The following is a 24,694-nucleotide window of genomic DNA, read 5'->3' on the forward strand; positions in this document are numbered from 1 at the left end:
TCTGTTCACACTGGGGATTATATACACAGTAAGACACATCCTCTGTCCACAGTCTCCTGGGGACACATGCAAGTAAATGGGCAATGCAGAAAGATAACCTATACTAGCGGTTTAGGGGAAGAGAGTTGCTTTCTGGAAGAAGTGGCATCCGAACTGAGGCCCAAAGGAGAAGTGGGTATTATCCAGGTTAAGGCATAGATGGTGGCAAATACAGATATTCCAGAATGTGCAAAGGCCAGGACTGACTGGAACTTTCAGTGAGATTAGGGAAATGACAAGACCTGAAATTGGAGGAACAAGTTCAGATCAAGTTTTTCATTATTTAAAACTCGGGCTTTTCCTTTTTGAATTAATGAAAAGTAGAGGAGTACCCAAATGCTCATAAACAGAGAATGGATAAGAAATTGTAGTATATTCATTAAATGGAATACAGCAATTGAATCAAGTGATCCGCAACCATATGTAACAAGATGGATGAATTTCACAAATATAATGTTGAGAGAAAAGCAAGACACAAAAGAACACAAGTTATATGATTACAAATTATGCGAAGTTTAAGAAGAGACAAAATATGTGGTGATAGAAGTCAGAAAGCCATTCCAACAGACACATAAAAAGGTGCTCAACGTCACTAATTATCAAGGAAATGCAAATCAAAACCACAACAAAAGACCACCTAACTCCTGCTAGAATGGCTATTATCAAAAAGACAAAAGGAACAGCTGGGTGGCTCAGTCAGTCAAGCGTCTGCCTTCAGCTCAGGTCATGATCCCAGAGTCCTAGGACGGAGTCCTGCATCAGGCTCCTTGCTGGGTCGCGCACCTGCTTCTCCCTCCGCCTGCTGTTTCCCTGCTTGTGCTCTCTCACTCTCTCACTCTTTCTGTCTCTCTGTCAAATAAATAATAAATAAATCTTAAAAAAAAAAAAAAACTAGAGATAAGTGTTGGCAAGGATGTGGAGAAAAGGGAACCTTTGTGTACTCTTGGTGGGAATGTAAATTGGTGCAGCCACTGTAGAAAACAACAATCCCACTTCCAGGCATATAACTGAGGGAAGTGAATCACTAACTGGAAGAGCTATCAGCACGCCATGTCCAGTGCAGCACTATTCACAATAGCCAAGACATGAAGACAACCTAAGTACCTGTCAATAAATGAATGGATAAAGAAAATGTGTGTGTGTATATACACCTATACAAGGAAATATTTTCAACCATAAAAAAGGAGGAGATCTTAGCATGGAGAACATGGATGAAACTTGAGGACATTGTGCTAAGTGAATATAAGTCAGAGAAAGACAAATACTATATGAATTCATTTATATACAGAATCTAAAAAAGCTGAACTCACAGAAACTGTAGATGGTAGTTGCCAGGGAGATGGAGGAAATGGGGAGATGTGAGTCAAAGGCACAAACTTCCATTTATAAAATGTCTAAGTTCTGGGGATCAAATAAATGTACAGTATGGTGACCATAGTTAACAACACTGTTCTTTATACATGAAAGCTGCTCAGAGAGTAAAGTAGTAGTTCTCACCACACACACACATAAAAGGTAACTATATGAGGTATTGTATGTGTTAACTAACCTTATTGTGGCAATCATTTCACAATATATATCTATATTGAATCATTTTGTAGACCTTAAATTTATACAATGTTATTTGTCAGTTACATCTTAATAATACTGGAGGGAAACAGAAATCAGTATATAGTTACTCTTGGGAGCAAATAGTAGCTAGAAGGAAATACAATAGGGACTTTGGAGGAGCTATAATGTTAGTTTCTGATCACGTTCTGTGTACACAGACATGTGGAGTTTGTGAAAGCTCATCACAGTGAACGTTTACAATATGTGCCCTTTCCTGTGAGTATAGTATAATTCCAGAAAAAGTTGTTAAAGAACATACAGTGCTCTTTTATCTTTGTAAATTGTAAAATACCTTTCTCACTCTTTTCTATTTCCTATGCTCTTCTTTTTCATTATTGAACTTTTAACCCATGACCTTTAAGTCTCTATCACATGACAGTGGGTCACCAGCCTCATTTAAATTGGTGTTCCCATGTCAGCTGATCTGAGTGGCTGGAAATGACCAGCTGTAGTTACTGACTGGGTCGTACACTAATGCCTAGACTGGGCTGGTGATGTCACGTGGCCCTGTCACCGCGATCTCCAGCATGTACACCTGACACAGAATGACAGGTATAGGTTAATGAAAAACATGGAAAAGAAGGCGAAAGCCTAATACTGTCAAGGCTTTGTTAATGAGAAGACATAATTATATGCTTTATATTTTCGGCAAAGAATACTTGGGGATCAGCCTACACATTGTTATGAATGTAACATTCCTGCCAAACCAGACAGTTCATTAAATGTTGACTTAAGATATTAATTTATTTTTATTAATTGTTGTCAGCATTGAACTGGGGAAAGTAGAGCACTGGTTAACAAATGTAAATTTTCCTTATTCACCTGGCACATAATAGGAGATCAATATAATCTCCTGAATTATACTGTTAGTCGGAAGTCCTGAGTCTGTCCCCCTGAGTAGCTAATAGTTATAGATTCATAGCAAAATAGAGCCAGAAAGGTCCTGTGGAAACTATTCTATTGTATAATGAATGGCACCTTAGAAGCTTGCAAATATCCTTGTGTGGCAAGATCTGACTGCATTTACTTGCTGTAGGTGACAGTTTATTAATCTGGAAGCTCCTGTAATAAAGTGACTTGGTTTTAAAAGCCTAGAGCAGTCTCAACATGCCAAGAGATAATACTGTAGTGCCCAAGCTAGAAAACCACGTCAATTAATTCATCTAAAGCCAGAAAGGGATTTTAGTAACATGTGATTTCAATCTGCTCTGCCTGGGAAGCTTGGAAATGGTCTATGCTTTGCCATTCCCAGCAACATCTGAAAATCAACCACTGGTTCAAAGTCACACTGATTTATATAGACGATAGCACCTCTTGTTATGCCCCAACACCAGGAACAATATAACTCTAGCTTACAACACATTTGCTTTCAGAAATTTTTTTGTAAAACAATTTATTCATTCAAAGAATTCGTAAGTATTCTACCTATAATGTTATCATACATACACATCAAGTTATCTTTATTCATTTTTAGTGTAAAATATAACCTGGAAGGAAAAAATCGGCTATTATCAGGCACTAGCTTGGTAAATTCAAGCTGTTCAAAAAGTTACATTACTTTAAAATACATGTATTTCTGGGTTTAATAATCTTATGGCCCAAAAGAATCATCTTAATATTGACTCTGTTACTTAAATTTCTTCCTCCTTATTCCCAATAAGAAGACTTTCAGATTTTTCTAAGCAAATCAAAATAAAAGAACTGGGGGCATCTGGGTGGCTCACTCAGTTGAGCATTCTTGGTTTTGGCTCAGGTTCATGACCTTGGGGTCAAACACCATGTCAGGCTCCAAGCTTAGCAGGGAGTTTGCTTGAGATTCTCTCTCTCCCTCTCCCTCTGCTCCCACCTCTCTCTCTTTTTCTCCTCTCTCTTTCAAATAAATAAATAAATAAATCTTTAAAATTTTTTAAAAATAAAAGAACTGACTTTTTAAAAAATTAGTTCCAGTGGTTCCTCAAAATCTAGTTCTATTTAAGCTTTAGAAGACACTTCAGAAGTAATTTAGTTGAACCTAAAAATATTCAAAACAGCAACACAGGCTTCTTAATTATTGGCAAAAGTTCTTAATTAAGCAAACATTTATTGAGCACCTATAGTGATACAAAGGGGAATATAATTTACAGATTCTGGATGCTCCCTACAGCTCTGTCTTTCCAGAATCCTATCTCATTGGATTTAAATTCCTGCTCCATATCTTGTGGAAGATTTCTTTTTTTTTTTTTTAAGATTTTATTTATTTATTTGACAGATCACAAGTAGGCAGAGAGGCAGGCAAAGAGAGAGGGGGAAGCAGGCTCCCTGCTGAGCAGAGAGCCCAATGCGGGACTTGATCCCAGGACCCTGGGATCATGACCTGAGCTGAAGGCAGAGGCTTTAACCCACTGAGCCACCCAGGCACCCCTGTGGAAGATTTCATATGAGTGTTTGACCTCTATACTTCCTCATCTGCAAAATGAAAGTAATAAGTTATCTCATAAAATTGCTTTAAATGAATTAGATAATGTATGCAAAAAACACAGGTATAAAGGTGAGCTTTAAAATAATAATAATAATAATAGCTTATAAGACATTATTATTAAATTTTGCATGATGTTGCATTCAAGAAGTTCCTTGTTGGGGAGCCTAAGTGGTGCAGTCAGTTAAACATCTGATTCTTGATTTCAGCTCAGGTCGTAATCTCAGGGCCCTGATCTCAGGATCGTGAAATGGAGCCCCATGGCTCCATTGGGCTCCCTGCTCAGTGCAGGGTCTGTTTCAGACTCTCTCTCCCTCTGCCCCTCTCCGCTGTGGGTGCGTTCTCTCTCTTTCAAATAAATAAATCTTTTAAAAAAGAACAAGGAGGGGGCACCTGGGTGGCTCAGTGGGTTAAAGCCTCTGCCTTCAGCTCAGGTCACGATCCCAGAGTCCTGGGATCGAGTCCCGCATCGGGCTCTCTGCTCAGCAGGGAGCCTGCTTCCTCCTCTCTCTCTGCCTGCCTCTCTGCCTACTTGTGATCTCTGTCTGTCAAATAAATAAATAAAATCTTAAAAAAAAAAAAAAAAAAGAACAAGGAGGAGGAGGAAGAGGAATTTCCATTGTTTCCAGTTTACAAGATTTCCTAAGAGAAGTGACCAGAGCTTGAATTTTGGTCTATCACCTTGGGTCATATGCTGCTCCACAACTGTGAGCTTTAAGAAATTTTTTCTCTCAATATTTTCAACTACTGGATACTCTTCTGCACTCCCTAAGATTCAAGTTAAATTTCAAGTTGCCTCTTATGTAGGAAGTGGCAATTATATTTGACTAATTGACATAACTCCAATGGGAAGGGATTCTGTCAATAACAGAAATAAAAAATGTGAACAGGTGAAGAGAAGCTCTAGTGATGAAACCATAGCTGTTGGCTCGCCTCTCTGGTCCTAGTCACCTCTTGTGAACCAGGAACCATTTAAGTCACATGTTCTCTCAAGGAGAAATGCCTCATAAACAGGTATTAGAGGAGGAAAGCATTTAACCAAAGCCAGGTAGTCTTTACGGAAAAGCAATACCAGGAAACTCTAAGCAGCTTTTTAATCTATGGACAAGATAATTACTGAGACTGAGGTGATAATCATTATTCCCATTAAAAAGAGTGATAAGCACAAAAATCAACTCAAAATGCTCTAAAGACTTAAAACATAGACCACAAACTATAAAACACTTAGAAGAGGGGCACCTGGGTGGCTCAGTGGGTTAAAGCCTCTGCCTTTGGCTCAGGTCATGATCCCAGAATCCTGGGATCAAGCCCCACATCCAGCCCCACATCCAGCCCCACATCCAGCCTCGCATTGGGCAGGGAACCCGATGCAGGGCTTGATCCCAGGACCCTGGGATCATGACCTGAGCCAAAGGCAGATAGTTAACGACTGAGCCACCCAGGCACCCCTGTAATTGGATTTTTTTTTTTAAAGATTTTATTTATTTATTTGACAGACACAGATCACAAGTAGACGGAGAGGCAGAGAGAGAGAGAGAGAGAGGAGGAAGCAGGCTCCCTGCTGAGCAGAGAGCCCGATGTGGGACTCGATCCCAGGACCCTGAGATCGTGACCTGAGCCGAAGGCAGCGGCTTAACCCACTGAGCCACCCAGGCGCCCTGTAATTGGATTTTTATACATAGTTTATTTGTGGAAGAAAAATATTGGCTAAAACTTATGCTGGTATTCTTTATCATACCTAATACTTGCAGGGAAATTCATGTGTTACAGTGGTGTCCTCCAAATAACTGTTAATAGCCCTTCCAGTAGTCGAATCATTACACAAGAATCTTTTAATCTTCCATTAACTCTCCCAGTTTCCTTCACCTCATCCTGAGTAGGGACTTTGACCAAAGAGATACCATCTGTCAGGGGAATTATGACAAACAATGCTGATACTTCAGATGACAGCAATAACACAGCCTTCTACCAGCCTTTCCTTTCTCCTTCACTCCTTCTCCTCCTGCTGCTTTAAAAAAAAAAAAATTATTTTTCAGAGTAATTTTACCCACATTACAAATCAGATAATTTTTGCAAAAATCATGCAAGGCAGTCAGTATAGGTATTACTGTCCATATCTTTCAGCTGAGAAAACTAAAGCAGGCAAAGAGAGATTGTACAAGGAACTAGCCTATAATAGTTTCTTTGGCTGCAAGCAAAAAATTTTCTCCAATTGAGAAGGAAAAGTGGGCATAAATGTAGACAGGAAAACCAGAGATCTTCAGACAGCCTCAGGAACCACACTGAAGTTTCACTAGGCAAAGTGCCACTATGGGCAGGAGGCAATATTTAGAGATGAAGTCATCTAGTCCAACACAGCTATTTTACTGAAGAGGAAACTTGCTTGCCCTCAACAGCCAGAAAGTGTGAAAAAGAGTCTATGATCTACAGGCAGGAGACCTATTTTCTGGCCTCATTGTGCCACGAACCTTGGGACCAACCTACCTAGCTATCAACCTGCAGACATTTGACTTGGATGTCCTACAAGAATTTCACAAAACATGTCCAAAATATTTCCCTCTGCATGCCTGCCCACCCAACCCCAACTCCTGTGGTGATCATCTCAATAAACAGCCCAGGACAGGATCCTAGCAATCATCCCTCTCCTTCTCTCCTTCATCTCCCATGTCCTCTCAGTGACCAAATTCTACTACAAATCTTTCAAGTCCATCTCTTCCTCCCCATTTCTACTGTCACTGTCTCAGTTCAGGCCCTCACTATCCCTGGCCCGGGTTAGGTTCCAACAGGTTTCCTGGCTCCCACTCTCGCCCCGTTTCAAACCAGCTGCCACCCCACCTGCCACCAAGAGAGCTTTCTAAACCAGATATTGTCACTGCTCTAATTATTAATTGGTTTTCCACCAACAATTGGATGAAGTCTAAAGTTCTAAGCAGGACGTCCTAATCTGCTTGTGATTTGGCCTCTGCCCTCTTCTCTCACTTCATCTTTCACCACTCATAACTTCAGCCAAGCCCAAGTTTTGCAGTTCCTCCAATGTCACCTTTGGCTTTGACACTAATGGTTCACTCTTCCTGGAAGTCTCCCCCCTTCCCCTGCCCATTGCCTGGCTAAAATTAACTCACCCTTCTAGACTCAGCTTAGGTTGGAATTTTTTTTTTTTTTTTAAGATTTTATTTATTTATTTGACAGAGAGATCACAAGCAGGCAGAGAGGCAGGCAGAGAGAGAGGAGGAAGCAGGCTCCCTGCTGAGCAGAGAGCCCGATGCGGGGCTCGATCCCAGGACTCCTGGACTCCGAGACCATGACCTGAGCCGAAGGCAGCGGCTTAACCCACTGAGCCACCCAGGCGCCCCTAGGTTGGAATTTTTTTTGGCACCCCTTTTATATGTTCCTTTGGTACTCGCACGACATCTTGTGCAAAGTAAAGAGTCGCTATTCATCCTGAACTATGTTTGTTTACACATCTGTGTCCCTTGCTAAACTCAGCTGTGGGATGGCATGTATAGGATCCTATTCAGTGTTTAGAATTAAAAATCAATCCAACAAACATTTGAGGACCTACGTTATGCCAGATATTGTAGATATGAGAGATATGGCAGTGAACAAAGCAAAGGCACTCCTTGCTATTAAGTGGGAGGAGACATCACAGATAAATGAGCACATAAATAAGCAAGAGAACAGTAGAGTGAAAAGTGCTTTACAGAGTAAATAAGCCACGTGGTAAAGAAAGACTGGATGGCTCCTTTAGATAGGTTTGTCTGGAAGTTCCCTCTGGGGGAGTGACATTTAAGCTGATGAGGGAATGCAATGAACCGGTATGGAGAAAGAAAACCTTCCAGGAGGGAGGACTACCAGTACAAAAGAACCAAAGGGTGGCCATCTGGGGGTTACAAAAGCGTGGGAAATAGTGAAGACTGGGTCAGAGAAGAAGACTGGGACCATATATATACACTTCGCAGCCAGAGTAGTTTTCATTTTGTGCTACATGTGATGGTGAGGGACATGATCTGATTTATATCTAGAACTGGTATGTGGATAATGGGCCACCCGGAGTCTTAAACACATTAGTCTGGAGGAGAGAAATGTCCGGATTCAGAGGTGGCAGCAGTTTGGGACCCAATGGACGTAACTGGGATATATGTATGAGTGACCGGGACCCGCCGGCGGACTGATGAATTAAGGCTCAGCGCACGCAGATTTTCCGCCCGCACGCCCGCGCCGGTACTGCAGGACAGAGCAGGCGCACGGGGACTTCTAGGAGGAAGAGGGTATTGAAAAAGTTGCTCTGGGCGGGGCCCCCCCACCGTCCGGACTCTCGGGAGAGTTCGGGTCAGGCAGCTGGAAAGAGCAAGACACACCCAGACCCACAGCCCGCCGCCTGCCAGCGCCGAGACCGCACAGCACCGAGCACCCGCCCGACTGGCGACGCGCGCCGACCTGGCCTCCACGTGCCCCGCGCGGGGGTTTCCGCGTCCTCTGGGCGGAGCCGGAAGAGGAAGTCGGCGCTACAGTGGCTGCCCCAACAGCAGCGGCGGCCCGCGCCTCCCCGCGCCGTCCGCGCCCGTCCGACCCGGCCACGGAGGCAGCGCCGCGGCGGGACCCGGAACCTGTGCCGGCCGAGAAGCGCCGCGCCGCTGAGCGCCCAGCAGTTCGATGGGGCCGCAGCGGCCGCTGACGGCCGCGACCGCCCTGCTCTGGGGCTTCCTGCTCCCGCTGGTAAGGGGGACGGCCGGGCGCTCGGGCCTCCCCGGGGCGGGGCCGGGGCTCCCTGCCCCTTCTCCTCCCCACCCTCGGGCTCCCGCCCGGCGACTCCTTTTCCAGCCCACTACCAGCCTGCCCCCTTCCCGTTTCTCCATTTCCTTCCAGCCGCCCTTTCTTCGTCCTCTTTCTTCCAGTCTTCCCACCCCACCCCCATTCCCGGCCTTTGAAGTCCTCGAAGTACCCACCCCCGAGCAAGCTTTCTGCTGAGCCCCTCTTGCTGCATTGTCCTTGAGCATTCACCATAGTTTTTCATGGTTCCGGGCGTTCTAAATTGACCTAAGTCAACTTAGGTCAACTTAGTCAACCCTTCCTTTCTTTCTTTCTTTTTTTTTTTTTTAAAGATTATTTATTTATTTGACAGAGAACACAAGTAGGCAGAGAGGCAGGCAGAGAGAGAGAGAGAGAGAGAGAGAGAGAGAGAGAGAGGAGGAAGTAGGCTCACCGCTGAGCAGGGAGCCCGATGCGGGGCTCGATCCCAGGACCCTGGGATCATGACCTGAGCCGAAGGCAGAGGCCCTAACCCACTGAGCCACCCAGGTGCCCCCGGTCAACCCTTTCTTAAAACATCTTGATCTCTTCCACCGTCCGGAAGAAGAAAAAAATTATACGCGGCCCCCGGGTGTTAAGCGATTCAAAGACTGCGCTTTAGTTTAATTGCTCGAATACAGGTGTTTTTTGTTTTTGTTTTTGTTTTTGTGGTTGGTTGGTTTGTTTGCTTCCTCTAATGTAGTTCCTGCTTCCCCGTAGGGCTCATTCGATTTCATTGTGTGTGTGTGGGGGGGGGTTGATAATAGTAATAACTTAAAATAATTTTTTAAAAGGCATCACACTGTATACTCTGGTTTTCAGTTCTCCGCCTAGTTTAATGAGGAGGGGAGTCAGTTAAGTAACAGTAGCAAATAATGTGTTCACAAGTGTTTTCATAATTAGGAAAAGCAGTAATGTTTTAAAATTCAGCATCAACAGGGCACCTGGGTGGCTCAGTCGGTTAAGCGTCTGCCTTCAGGTCTTGATCCCAAGGTCCTGGGATGGGCTCCCTGCTCAGCAGGACCCCTCTTTCTCCCTCCGTCCCCCAGTTTGTGCACTCTCTTTCTCTCCCTCACTCTCTCTCTCAAGTAAATAAAATCTTTTTAAAAAGTTAAGCATTAAGCAACCGGAGCTTCAGCGAATGGCCAGGACACTAGTGTTCGGTGTTTCAGTTTTTATTTCTTGGAAATTTCATTAGGGAGTTTGAGGTCAGAAACTTTTGTGAGCTCTATCTACACGGAACTGAGCTCTATCTACACGGAATTGATACGGTGTGTTCCTGTCTAGTTCTTTCCATTAGAATATGTAACTTTTCTGAAAAAGTATATTTTGCATTCTCTGCTATTTAAAGGTTTAGTGTTAGTGAGTATATTTAATATAAAAGTGTCTTTGACATTTATTAAGAAACCAAAATCAAAATCTAAAATGGTTAAGTGCCTTTGGTGTACTCCTAACTTTGCTAGGCAACAATAGGAACATGAATGAGATAATGTGTCTAAAAATTGCTTCTGTGGGATGAAGGGGAAGTACAATATAAAGAGAACAACAAAGTCACAGTGTTAGTCTGAATCTTTGAAGTGTAGTTTACCATGTACCATATGTCTAAAGGATAACAATTCAGGTGGTATGTAAATACATATGAAACTGTAACCTAGATATATATAGAGAGATACATCTCTATATATATATCCTTTTCATCATATTCCCAATAATCTTTTACCAATACAGTAATTGATTTAATAATATATCAATTGCTGATAACTCACACTGAAATTATAATCAAAAGCCCTGAACCCTCCTTCTAAAAAATGTGATTAGAGTGTGATTTCAAGGGCTTCACAAATCTAAAGGTCACCCCTGTTCTAAATCATAGCTAGCCTATATCTTCCACAGTGTAGATTTTATTCTTTTTATATTGCACATTTATATTTTGTTGTATCTCACTGTGCTAATTCTTGGGAAGATCTTCTCAGGGCTGTTGTGGGACTCAGTAAGGTGTTTTTTTCCTCTGCAAATAGGTGGTATGCATCTATTATATGCCAGGCACTGTGCCAGTGAGCATGAGTAAAATGCCAAGATCTTTTTGAGTTGTAGAGATCTTTTTCAGAGCCAACCACTGTTACAGATTTTTCTGTTGTTGGTTTCTCAGTGGTCTCTTTTCTTCTTGACCCTTCCTGAAATGATCTCTTTCCTTTTCTGAGGAACTCAAATCTGGTGTACCTTTCCTCAGGAGGCGCATTATTTCTCCTTTCAGCCTACTTACTGGATACCTACTTCCTTTGTCTGGAGTCTTTTGGACTTTTTTTTTTTTTCTTTTTACCATTTTGTCCCTGAAGCCCTTGCTTGTTCCTCTTTCTTAATCTTATAGCTCTAGGTGGCCTCTCTGTGTTCATTTGAATGAATGATGGCAGTTTAATCATTTCATTTCTCCTTTCTGGGCTCTTGAAGCTAGCACTGATACCAGCTTTCTTTCCCTTTAGTTATGTAAGAACAAGGCTATTGTCTTCATGAAGAAGCAGCACACTCCAGAAACCACTGCCTCATCTTTTAGAAAAGGAAGACGATTAAATATTGGAAAGGCCCTTCAGCATCATGTAGCCTACCCTCCTCATCTTGTCCTCCTCACACCAGTTGACCTCCTGTTAGACTCAAGCTATAGTAACATCTGGCTGTTTTGATGATTTCTAAACCCATTAAACATTTAAGTCTAGAAATATAAAAGAGCATGTGGCACATAGTTAGTGCTCTCTTGGCCTTGCCATGATTCCATTTCAGTCTTCCTTCCCCAGTCCAATCCCCATCCCTAGCTGCGACTGTTAGGGCTTTATTTCATGGTGGTATTTGGACCCAATCACAGTTCTGTTTCAAGAACAATGAGTAAAGTTTAGCCTGTGTCTGTTTTCTAAAATTGCTTCAAAGTTCTCTGAAGAATCCTGAATCTTTCCCATAATGTTTTTATAAAAGTTCTGTTCATTTTTTTTCATTACTTCAAAGAATTTGATGTGTTACATAGTTACATCTTGAACTTATTACAATGAAGTGATAATCAGGATCCCCAGCAGAGAAATATCTTGCTGAAATCTGCATTCCTTTGATATAATACACCAACTCAAAGAATCTTCTCTAATTCCCTCTCTTCTGTGCTCCTCTCATCCTCTTGGGGAAAGAATGTATGTTCTGCTACCCGAGCTGTCAGGGACATGCTGTGTTGCTGTGTTGTAGACTGAATTGTGTCTCCCCAAAATTCTTATGTTGAAACCCTGGCCCTCAGTGTGATGGTGTTTGGAAGGGGGTCCTCTATGAGGTAGGTAGGTTTAGAGAGGTCAGAGGATAGATCCCTTGTGATGGATTGATGCCTTGTAAGAAAAGACACCAAAGAGCTTGTTCTCTCTTCCCTAATACTCGTCCCCCCACACATACCATGTGATGACCCAGTGAGAAAGTGTCCATCCACAAGCCAAAAAGAAAACTTTTACCATAAACCAACCATGCTTTCACCTTTATCTTAGACTTCTAGTTTCTAGAACTGTGAGAAAATAAATTTCTGTTTAAGCTACCCACCGTTTGGTATTCTGTTGTGGCAGCCCAAGCTGACTAAGGCAGATTTGGGCAGGAGTGCGGTGCTGTAATAGCGAATACCTACGCATGTGGTAGCAGCTTTGTAACTGGGTAGAGGCCAGAAGAGGTTTGAGGTGCATGCCAGAAATACGGACATTAAGGACAGTTCTGGTGAAGTCCCAGAAATGCAGAACATGTTATTAGAAAGTGAAGGAAGCTCAGTCCTTATTCTAAAATGGCAAAGAACTTGACTGGACTGTGATGTAGTATAGTGTTGTTTAGAAGGAAGAATTGTGAACAGTGAAATTAGATACTTAGCTGAGGTGATTTCTTAGCAGAGTGTTGATGAGGCAGTTTGATTCCTCCTGACTGCATATATAGTAAAGTGTAAATGAAGAAAGACTGTTGGACTTCTTGGATTTGACAGGTGGGATGGTGCAGCTCTGTGGCTCCGGACACGTGGATTATTCTTCAGGACAGAGGAGAAATGAACCCAAAGGCAAAATCAGAGATGAGGCCACTGCCTCAGTTTCAGCAGGTCTTATGGCCTCTGCTTGGAGCCTTGGGGGACTCGGTGGACTTGACTACCAGTATGCCTGGAAGGTGGGACGTTGAACCAAAAAGGATTATTCTTGATCCTTAAGATCTAATGGAATTTATTTTGCTAGGTTTTAAACTTGCTTGGGTCCTGTCACCACATTCTTCCTTCTGATTTCCCACACATACACACCCTTTTTTTTTTTTTTTCAAGAGAGAGGAAGTGTGGGGTCAGGGGACAGAAGACGGGAGCAGAGAGAGAGAGAGAATCTTAAGCAGGTTCCATGCCCAGCACAGAGCCCAACTCGGGGCTTAGTCTTCAGTCTCAGGACCCTGAAATCATGACCAGAGTGGAAATCAAGAGTCTGACAATTGAGTTACCCCGGCGCCCCTCACTTTTGGAATGCAAATGTCTACCCTATGTCTGTCCTACCATTATATTTTGGAAGCATATAACTTATCTGGTTCTGCAGGTTCATAGTTGGAGAGGAATTTTGCCTCAGAATGAACTGTATCTTGAGTTTTACCCATATTTGACTTAGATGATATTAGATGAAACTTTGGACTTCAGAGCTAATCCTGGAATGAGTTAACAAGCCTTTGGGTGCTGTTGGGATGAAATGAGTGTACTTTATGTGTGAGAAGAAAATGAATTTGGGGGCCCAGGAGCAAAATGCCATGGACTGAATTGCCCTCAAACTCAGGTTGAAGCCCTAACCCCCAGTGTGACGGTATTTGGAGACTGGCCTTTGGGAGATAATTAGGTTTAGAGGAGGTCATCAGCACAGGACCCTGATGGGATTGTTGCCTTGTTCTCTTTCCCAGCCATGTGACGAAAGCAGCCATCTACAAGCTAAGAAAAGATTCCTTACCAGAAATCAATTAAGGACAAGTATGTTTGCACCTTGATCTTGAACTTCTAGGTTCCAGACTATGAGAAAATAAATTTCTTTTGTTTAAGCCACCCAGTCTGTGGTATTTTGTTACAACAGCATGGTATTAAACATACTGGTTCTGTCACATTCCTTCCTTAACTCTTAGATTCTTCACAAAAATTTTTTTAACCTTCTCTCCTCTAGCCTACCTCTGAGGATTCTGCATCCCATTGTCTGCTTTATCAGTCACTGATGGCTGTGCTATCTCTTTCCCAAAATGTAACCTACATCTCCCCTCAAAATAATCCTGAAAAGGTTCAGGAAGATTATGACTTTTCTTAGATCATACAGAAAGGCATGAAAAAGAGGACTAGAACCCAGGGTTTCTAAATATTCCTTGATATTTTTCCACTAAGTTGTGCAATAATGTTTTCTGTGCATCAAGAATACGTCAGAAGACTAATTGGAGGGGCGCCTAGGTGGCTCAGTGGGTTAATCCTCTGCCTTCAGCTCAGGTCATGATCTCAGGGTACTAGGATCAAGCTCAGGATCCTAGCTTGATGGAGCCGGCATCAGGCTGTCTGCTTAGCAGGGAGCCTGCTACCCCTCTCTCTGCCTGCTGCTCTGCCAACTTGTGATCTTTCTCTCTCTCTCTCTGTCAAATAAATAAATAAAATCTTAAAAAAAAAAAAAGGAAGACTGGGTAAACTTGTGAATTTATTTGTACAAAAGGGTTTAAAGATAGAAGTTATGTATATTATATATTTGATAACTTTGGCTAAAAATCACCTGAAATTGGGTCTGTTTACAAAACTCTAGACCATAAAGTCTCCAGATACAGATCCTTACTCCAAAACACTAAGATTTTGTTAAAAATTTTATTGTTTTTAGGTCAGAATTTGCGAAACATCACTATGCACTATAATTGTAAATCAACTTTTTATGCATTTATGTAGCCTGGCCTTGTAAGCCATTTGAATTTGTGAATTCTGGTATAAATCACAAATTCTGTAACAGTTGAGATATATCATTAAGTAGTAAGATTACTTAGGGAAAACCAAGAAGAAGGATAGATCTAAGTAACTAGTAAAATAGGAGCCTCTTGAAGGGGAAACTTTACCAGATTCATTCTCTGCTGTCTCCCCTAGCATCTCATAGACTGCAGAATACTGAATAAATGAATGTCTTCTCCCCACACCGTAATACCTCTTTGTATGTTACAATCCCCAGATTTTCTGAGTGCAAGGGTGATGCTGGCTGGGCTTTTCCCATGGCCCACAGACTCCTGATTCCCTGTAAATAGCTGTTCAATGCCTTAGCACCCGCTGAGCCACTAATTAAGTGGTTAAGATTACACTTAATCTTAATGGGTCTGGGTCTAGTCACTTTGAGTGCATCGTTTCCATCAACCTTGAATCCTGGAGGTAGGAGTAGAAACAATGCAGGTTGTTGATTATATAAAGTATTAGGAAATAGACATAGAAAATACATAATAATGAATGATCAGAAAGTTACTTAGGGGGCACCTGGGTGGCTCAGTCATTAAGCGTCTGCCTTCAGCTCAGGTCTTGATCCCAGGATTCTGGGATCCAGTCCCACATTGGACTCCCTGCTCAGCGGGGAGCCTGTTTCTCCCTTTCCCTATCTCCCTGCTTGTGTTCCTCTCTCACTCTCTCTCTGTCAAATAAATAAAATCTTTAAAAAAAAAAAAAAAGTTACTTAAGCCTAACTTTGGAGTGTGTCATTCAAGATACACAACCTCAACTCTGGTCTTTCCTATAGAGGCCCCCTCCTGCTCTTACTGTATTGCTATTAACTCTAGCTGTATAAAGGGAAAGATGTCTATAAAGAAAGGGATGCCTCCTACATTGCTAGGTTATAAGGGTGATGGGGTAGGTGACTATTGCTCCTGTTGCATTTAACATTCATGATTACATTGCAACTTTTTATCTTCTGGTTTAGGAATATAGCACCTTTATTTGAATATATCGGGGTTTTTTTTTTTTAATTTTTATTTATTTGACAGAAATCACAAGTAGGCAGAGAGGCAGGCAAAGAGTGGGGGGGAGGCAGGCTCCCTGCCAAGCAGAGAGCCTGATGTGGGGCTCAATCCCAGGAGCCTGGGATCATGACCCAAGCCGAAGGCAGAGGCTTTAACCCACTGAGCCACCCAGGCACCCCTGGAATATAGCATCTTTTTAATTGCTGGTTTTCATTATAGATAAATTCTGTTTATTAACAAAATTTACCCCTAAGCCCCAGTTCTTGTATTTGGTGTCTAAACATGCAGAAATAATTTAATCTGTAGTTTTCATGAGGAAAGATTGCTGGAGGGTTAATTGGAGAGAGAATTATAGTCACATTTGTACATTGCCCCTTGAAACTAAAGGATGATGTATGTCTAATGGATAGCAATGCAAATAACATGAATCTGGTTTGATTGATAGACTGTGAAGGGGTTGGGGGAAGCTGGGACTCAGGGATGCATATACTGAAGAGTTTTGAAGGAACTCATGGGTGAGTGGAACTCCTGGCCAAAAATAGGACTATGGCTATACCAGCAGAAGACTGCAGGTGCAGTGTGACTCACCTCTTGAGAAAATTCCTGGGAGGACCCCAATAATATCTAGAAGACTTGTTAGTTTCACCACTATTCATGATGCAGTGCATAACCATGTACTTCATATAACCAGAGCCTATATAACCATAACTCTGTATAACCAGAGCCTCACATGGAAGCTTATTCAAAACGCATGATCATAAGCTCCACCCAAGAGCTGCCGGATCAAAATCTGCATTTAATGAAAACGTTAAAGTTCAAGAGGCACTGATCTATAATAACAGCTAAGAAATTGCTGTACAGAGCATTGAGCATAATCTCTAGGAAGAAGGAAGAACCATGCTTAAACAAATCTGTTGAGGCTTTTAAAGGGAATTAAATGTACACATGGGAAGAGGTTAACATTGCGTTACTCAGAGTTTTACTTCATCAGGTGAAAATGGGCCAAGATACAGAGTTCTGGCAGACCCAAAGGGTCACATGTATATAGGATAGGAGGGAGCACAGTAGATACATTTTTAGTAGAGATTTGTTCTCTTCGAAAGAAATATGTGAAGACTTCAATTTGGGAAAGAGATCTGCTAGAAGATACTGTTTGAAGAAGAAAGAAGGGTAGAAGGCAAAACACACCTGTGAACCAAGGATTCGAAGAAGAATCCTTGAACTGTGCTATTAGCTTGGGCAGGAGTAGAGCAGGCCTGTTCTCACTACGTTAACATTGGGCTGGTGAGTCAGCATCAGGAGGCTGTTGGAACAGAGGCCCGTAATTCACATGCCCAGGAAGACGAGCAGGTACAGCATGGCCGTACTCCCAAGAGACAAGGACATGAAGGTCAGTGCAAGGCTTACTCCGCATAAGTATACGGATGTGGTCAAGCTCCTCTTGTACGTGTCCCTTTAGTTTACGGTCCAACTGGTCTGAGAAGATGGGGAGCTAGTATGTGTGCAGGCATGGGAGTGTAGTAGACATCATTGCAGGTGTTCCTTTTTAGGCTTTTGGTAATCATTTGACACCTGTCATACCGAAAGCTGTTGAGAAAAATAAGCAAAGGCATAGGTCATTGTAACATTAAGATAGATTTAGACACCAATATTTTTGGCTTGAAAAGAAGATGATAGGGAATATGACTGAAGTCAAGTGATCTAGATAAAGTAAATTCGGAACTGTTTGTGAGCAACAGACATCCCATGAAGTTTTAAGGAGGTAAATTTGGGGCAGAAAAGGAAGTACTACTTTACTGCCATGGGCTAGTCAAGTTATCTTGAGTTATCTATGAGGATCAAGTAAGATGTGAATATGAAGGCACCACTATAAAACCAATGATTTGATGATCCTGGAGAAAACCTGAGACCACAGTCAGTACTTGTAGGACCTGGTATGAAGAGGGAAGTTTTGGGGGAGCAGTAAGGCATTGTCCTAGGAAAAGAAATTGTGTGAAGCTCTAGAGACCTGGAGTTGGGAGTATTTAGAAGAGTATAAGGAAAAGATGTGGAAGGAACTAATTGGGTATTAGAGGAATTTGGGGTAGGAGATCTACACCGGTATCACAGACGAGGGAGTGAACAGCCAATGTAGAGATCCATGTGACCAGTATAAAACAGGAGGGTGCTGGTTGGGCACTAGGAGTTGTTTGGGGATGAAACTGCAGGAAGGAACTTGAAATGGTAGCAGAGTTGAAAGACTGCTGGTCTAGGTTTTGGAGAGCTCAGTTCTAATCTTGGCCCCTGAGACCACTTCATTTTGGTCGTTTTGGACCTGTTAGAGCTATGAAATAAAGGGCCTAGAGTATTATCTCTAAATCTGTTTAAGCCCTTGATACTAAGCTTTTTACTAAGAGAATATTTCCATTACTGACTGAAAATGCAAACATAATTTTTAAAGGTTGCATAAAGTCATGGAAGACCAGACCACAGTTGATTACAAAGGAAAATCCAGTTGTTTTGCAGCATGTCTCTAACTTGGAAGATGTGAGAGAAAATATCCGGCGCTTCCATCATAGGATCTTCGTCAAATGATCTAACACTGGCATGTGGGTGGACCACAAGCCTCACCTAATTTGGTGTTTGTAATGCTTGAAGGGTCACTGAGCTTCAAGCCTTTTTCTTTATGCTTCCCTACTAATTGACCCACAGTAACGTGCTTTCCACTACTCTCTTCTCTTAAGGCCTTGCTACTCAAAGTGTGGTCCATAGACCAGCAGCATCAACATCACCTAGGAGCTAGTTAAAAATGCAGAATCTCACACTCCACCCAGACCTACTGAGTCAAAATCTGCATTTTAATATGATTGCTAAATGATTTGTGTGCACAATAAATCTTGAGATGCTCTCCTTCTGTCACTGTGCTTCTCAAACACACGTAGCAGAATCTCCAGAAGGGCTTGTAAAAATAAACTGCCTGGCGATTTCTGATTCAGTAGATCTGGAATAGAGCCCAAGAATTTGCATTTCTAACACCATAAGAATTATCACAGTTTTTATTAGAGACTCTGACTTTAATCACATTCTGTTTCTGATTATTTCAGGTTGGTTTTTAATCTTCATAGTAAAACTGTAATTTCTTCTGTAGTGTTTCTCTGGAGGAAGGCAGGTTTATTGAGATGTAATTCACATAGTATGTAGTTTACCTATTTGAAATGTGCAATGCAGTGGCTTTCAGTGTATTCACAGATCTGTGCAACTGTTAACACAGTCCATTTTAAAACATTTACATCACCCCAGAAAGAAGCAAATAGGTGGAACACAGAGGTTGTTTACAGCAGTGAAACTATTCCTTACTCTGCAGGTTACTGTGATGGTAGGTACATGTCAAAATGTATGGAATGTACAACACCCAAGAGTGAATCCTAAATGTCAACTCTGGGCTGTGGGTGGTAATGACCAATGTAAGTTCGCTTAATGTAACAGATATACCCCTCTGGTGCAGATGTTGATAATGGGGGAGGTGTGCATGTGTGTGTCAGGGGGTACATGGGTAAAGAAAGAAATCCACATTCTTTAGCTATCACCTCGTATTCACATATCCCACCAAACCCTAAACAACCATTAATCATCTCATATTTTTTGTGCATAATACAAGTACTTGGCAGGTTGCTAGATGTCTTATTAATAATTAATAATAATAGTTACCATTTACTAAGAGCTTAACATGTGCAAATATTTGCATTACTTCAGTCTTCATGACAACTGTGTCAAAGCTGAGGATGTTGAAGCTTAAAACAGGTCAAGTAACTTGGAACATGGGCAGTAAATGGTGAAACCATTCTGTCCCAGGACTCTTTTTTTTTTTTTTTTAAGATTTATTTATTTATTTGACAGAAATCACAAGGAGGCAGAGAGGCAGACAGAGAGAGAGGAGGAAGCAGGCTCCCCACTGAGCAGAGAGCCCGATGCGGGGCTTGATCCCAGGACCCTGGGATCATGACCTGAGCCGAAGGCAGAGGCTTTAACCCACTGAGCCACCCAGGCGCCCCTATCCTAGGACTCTTAATTCGAAAGCTCATTATATCTGTTGTTAATAAACTAAATTTTTGAAGCTACATAATCTCCGTAAGAAATTTACTAAGATATTTTTAAAAATACAGTGGAGGTTTGCCTGGCTGGCTCAGTCGGATGAGCGTCTGCCTTCTGCCTCAGTCATGATCCCAGGGTGCTGGGATCAAGCCCCGCATCGGGCTCCCTGTTCAGCAGGGAGCCTGCTTCTCTCCCTCCCTCTGTCTCTAGCTCTCCCCTGCTTGTGCTTGCGCTCTCTCTCTCTCTCTCTCTCTGTCAGCTAAACAAATAAGATTTTTAAAATGTTTTAAAAAAGTAGTGGAAATGCTGAAGTTCAAGCATGGCAGTTTGCTAATGAAATTTGCAGGTTGTTTCACATAAAATACTTGTTATTCTACAGTGTGTTTGGTTCTACTTTTCTTAATACTAATCTTCCACTGAAATTTATGTTTTGCCTTCGTAATTCCAATATCAATGGTTTCGCTTTTATCAGTGTTGAATTTTCTTCAATTGTAGGGATGATTATAATCCCTTTTTAGCAATAAATGTTTCCTTTTTGAGTATCTTTGTACTTCCTTGAACATTTAAGCTTTTAAAAAATCTTTTAGTTTTAGTAATTATAAAAGTAACACTGAATGTTATATATTGTATAGAAGAAGGTAGTATGTATGTGTCAATATGGAAAATCTACTTTATAAATTTAGGAATGTATAGAAAAGCCACAGAGCTGTATAGTTTGACCTCATGTATAAAACTATACATATTTGAGATAATGTATCCATGTATTCATATATATATTCATCTATATTAAATGTATATGGATAGTGTCTGGAAACATATGAAAGAAATTCCTGTGTAAATATGTGACTGAGAGCCAGGATAAGAGGAGAGGGACTTTATACTTTTCTGTTTTTGAATGTTTTTCCTTTTTAGTTTCTCCAGTCTTTTCACACTATTTCCTTTGCCTTTTTCTCTCTCTCTCTCTTTTTAAAAATAGCCTGGTGTGTGTCTCTCTCCACATCTTCAAGCTCACATAAATGTGGGAGGTCACTATTTTTTTTTTTTTTAATAAAAATTGGTTACATTGGGGTGCCGACTGAGTCAATGGAGCATGTGACTCTTGATCTCTGGCTGGTGAGTTCAGGCCCCACATTGGGCATAGAGCTTACTTAAAAAATAGGATCATGCTGTAAGTATCTATCTGGAATATGCTTTTCTCACTGTGGACATCTGTTCCTGGATCTAGTTCTTTTTTTTTTTTTTTTTAAGATTTTATTTATTTATTTGACAGCCAGAGACACAAGAGAGGGAACACAAGCAGGGTGGGTGGGAGAGGAAGAAGCAGGCTTTCCGCTGAGCAGGGAGCCTGATGCAGGACTTTATCCCAAGACCCTGGGATCATGACCTGAGCCGAAGGCAGACGCCAGGCGCCCCTAGTTTTTTCTTTTTAATGGCTATGTACTGTGCATATCATAATGGAATGGGCTCCTTATTAGTGAAAGTTGACTTTTTTTTTTCCTGTAACAAATGATATTGTGAATATCCTTACACATTTTTCTTTGTGCATTTCTTTATGCATTTCTTTTTTTATATATATTTTTATTTATTTATTTGACAGAGAGAGATCACAAGTAGGCAGAGAGGCAGGCAGAGGGAGGGGGAAAGCAGGCTCCCTGCTGAGCAGAGAGCCCGATGCGGGGCTTAATCCCGGGACCCTGAGATCATGACCTGAGCTGAAGGCAGAGACTTAACCTGCTGAGCCACCCAGGCGCCCCATTTATTTTTTTTTAATTGAAGTGTCATTAACATACAATGTTGTATTAGTTTCAGATATATAATATAATTATTCAGCATTTCTGTGCATTGCTCAGGGCTCAGCAAGATAAGTGTACTCTTACTCGTACCCTTTTTTTCACCCATCCTCCTACCCCTGGCAACTGCCAGTTTGTTCTTTGTATTTAAGAGGTTTTTTTTTTTTTTTTTTACTTTGTTCATTTATTTCTTAAATTTTTACATATGAGTGAAATTATATGTATTTGTCTTTTTTCTGATTGACTTATTTTGCTTTGCATAATACAGTCTAGCTCCATCTACATCAGTGAAATGGCAAGATTTCATCCTTTCTGATGGCTGAGTAATATTCCATTGTATATGTGCCACATCTTCTTTATCCATTCATCAGTTGATGGACATTAGGGCTCTTTGTATAATTTCGCTGTTGTTGATAATGCTGCTATACACTTTAGGGTGCATGTGCCCTTTTGAATCAGTATTCTCTTAGCCTTTGGGTAAATACCTAGTAGTGCAGTTGCTGGGTCGTAGGGTAGCTCTATTTTTAACTTTTGAGGAAACTCCATACTGTTTTCCAGAGTGGCTACACTAGTGTGCATTCCCACCAACCAGTGTAAGAGGGTTCCCATTTTTCCACATGTGCGTCAACATCTTTTATTTCCTGTGTTTTTTATTTTAGCCATTCCTACTGGCATGAGATGATACCTCATTGTAGTTTTGATTTTTATTTCCCTGATGGTGAGAGATGTTGAGCATCTTTGCATGTGTCTGTTAGCCACCTAGATGTCTTTTTGGAAAAATGTCTATTCATGTCTTCTGCCCATTTCCTAATTGGATTATTTGTTTTTTTGGGGTGTTGAGCTTGATAAGTTCTAATAGGTTTTAGATACCCTTTATCAGATATGTCATTTGCAAATATCTTCTTGCATTCAGTAGGGTGCCTTTTAGTTTTTTTCTTCCTTTAATGTGCCAAAACTTTTTATCTCGATGAAGTCCTTTTTTTTTTTTTTTAAAGATTTTATTTTTAACTAATCTCTACATCCACAGTGGGGCTTACACTCACAATCGTGAGATCAAAAGTTGTATGCTCTACTGACTGACCATCTAGGCGCCTCTTGATGAAGTCATAGTTCATTTTTGGTTCTGTTTCCCTTGCCTCTGCAGCTACATCTAGTAAGAAGTTGCTGTAGCCAGTGTCAAAGAAGTTGCTGCTTGTGGTCTCCTCAAGGATTTTGATGGATTTCTTGGTCACATTTAGGACTTTCATCAATTTTTAATTTATTTTTGTGTATGGTTTAAGAAAGTAGTCCAGTTTCTGGGACGCCTGGGTGGCTCAGTTGGTTGGACGACTGCCTTCGGCTCAGGTCATGATCCTGGAGTCCCGGGATCGAGTCCCGCATCAGGCTCCCAGCTCCACGGGGAGTCTGCTTCCCTCTCTGACCTTCTCCTTGCTCATGCTCTCTCTCACTGTCTCTCTCTCAAATAAATAAATAAAATCTTTAAAAAAAAAAAAAAAAAAAAGAAAGTAGTCCAGTTTCATTCTTTTGCATGTTGCTGTCCAGTTTTCTAAATATCATATGTTGAAGAGACGTTTTTCCATTGGCTATTCTTTCCTGTTTTGTTTTTTGTTTTTGTTTTTTGAAGATGTCATTTATATATTTGAGAGACAGCACAAGTAGGAGGAGAGGCAGAGAAAGAGGAAGAAGCAGACTCCCTGCTGAGCAGAGAGCCCTATGCAACATGGGGCTCCATTCTAAGACCCTGAGATCATGACCTGAGCCAAAGGCAGATGCTTAACCCACTGAGCTACCTAGGTGCCCCTCTTCCATGCTTTGTTGAAGATTAGTTGACCATATAGCTGTGGGCCCATTTCTGGGTTTTCTGTTTTGTTCCATTGATCTGTGTGTGTATTTTTGGGCCAGTACCATACTGTATTGATGACTGTAGATTTGTAGTAGAGCTTAAAATCCAGAATTGTAATGCATTCAGCTTTGCTTTTCTTTTTCAAGATTGCTTTGGCTATTCAGGATCTTTTGTGGTTCCATACAAATTTTAGGATTGTTTGTCCTAGCTCTGTGAAAAATGGTGTATTTTGATATGGATTACGCTGATTCTGTAGATTGCTTTGGGTGCTATGGACATTTTAACAATATTTGTTCTTCCAACCCATGAGCATGGAATGTTTTTCCATATCCTTGTGTCCTCTTCGATTTCTTTCATTCGTGTTTTATAGTTTGCAGAATGTAGTTTTTTCACCTCTTTGGTTAGGTTTATTCCTAGGTACCTTATGAATTTTGGTGCAGTTGTAAGTTGGATCAATTCCTTGATTTCTCTTTCTGCTCCTTTATGACTGGTGTATAGAAGGACAACAGATGGGGCACCTGGGAGGCTCAGTTGGTTAGGCATCTGCCTTTGGCTTAGGTCATGATCCCAGGGTCCTTGGATGGAGTCCTTCATCCGACTCCTTGCTCACCAGAGAGCCTGCTTCTCTCTCTCCATCTCCATCTGCTCCCCCTGCTTGTGCTCTTTCTCTAAATCTTTAAAAAAAAAAAAAAAAAAAAGCAACAGATTTCTGTACATTAATTTTGTATCCTGTGACTTTATCGTTCTGGCAACTTTTTGGTGGAGTCTTTTGGGTTTTCTACATAGAGTATCATGTTGTCTGGGAATAGTGGAGATTTGACTTCTCTGCTGATTTGGATACCTTTTATTTCTTTTTTGTTGTCTGATTGCTGAGGCTAGGACTTCCAGTGCTATTTAAATAACAGTGGTGAGAGTGGACATGCAAGGCAAATTGAGGGATTTCAAGTGCATTTTCTTTTATGCTACGTAAACAATGAAGTAATAACTCATAAGAGATTGGGAAGGAAAGTTTCAGGGTGTGAAGAGAATATTGAAGTTATCGCATAGCAACAATCCTCTGTGGGATATGGTCCTTTTAACAAGGACCATAATTGTGTCCCCATAAGAAAGTGACTTAATACGTAA

At 41.4% G+C, this 24,694-nt stretch overlaps 1 protein-coding gene across 2 annotated transcripts in view; it reads left to right on the forward strand.

Annotated features, from left to right (window-relative positions):
* The first annotated feature begins 8,624 nt into the window (after positions 1 to 8,624).
* SPPL2A (signal peptide peptidase like 2A) overlaps positions 8,625 to 24,694 on the forward strand; it is a 48,342-nt gene continuing 32,272 nt past the window's right edge. For both annotated transcript variants that reach the window (XM_032856495.1, XM_032856496.1), the window contains exon 1: positions 8,625 to 8,821. In XM_032856495.1, coding sequence (XP_032712386.1) covers positions 8,759 to 8,821 — 63 coding nt within the window. In that variant the 5' untranslated portion in view covers positions 8,625 to 8,758. The remainder of the gene's footprint in view (positions 8,822 to 24,694) is intronic.

Source organism: Lontra canadensis, unplaced genomic scaffold (assembly GCF_010015895.1).
Source record: "Lontra canadensis isolate GAN:19392208 unplaced genomic scaffold, GSC_riverotter_1.0 scaffold12, whole genome shotgun sequence".
Taxonomy (NCBI): Eukaryota; Metazoa; Chordata; class Mammalia; order Carnivora; family Mustelidae; genus Lontra; species Lontra canadensis.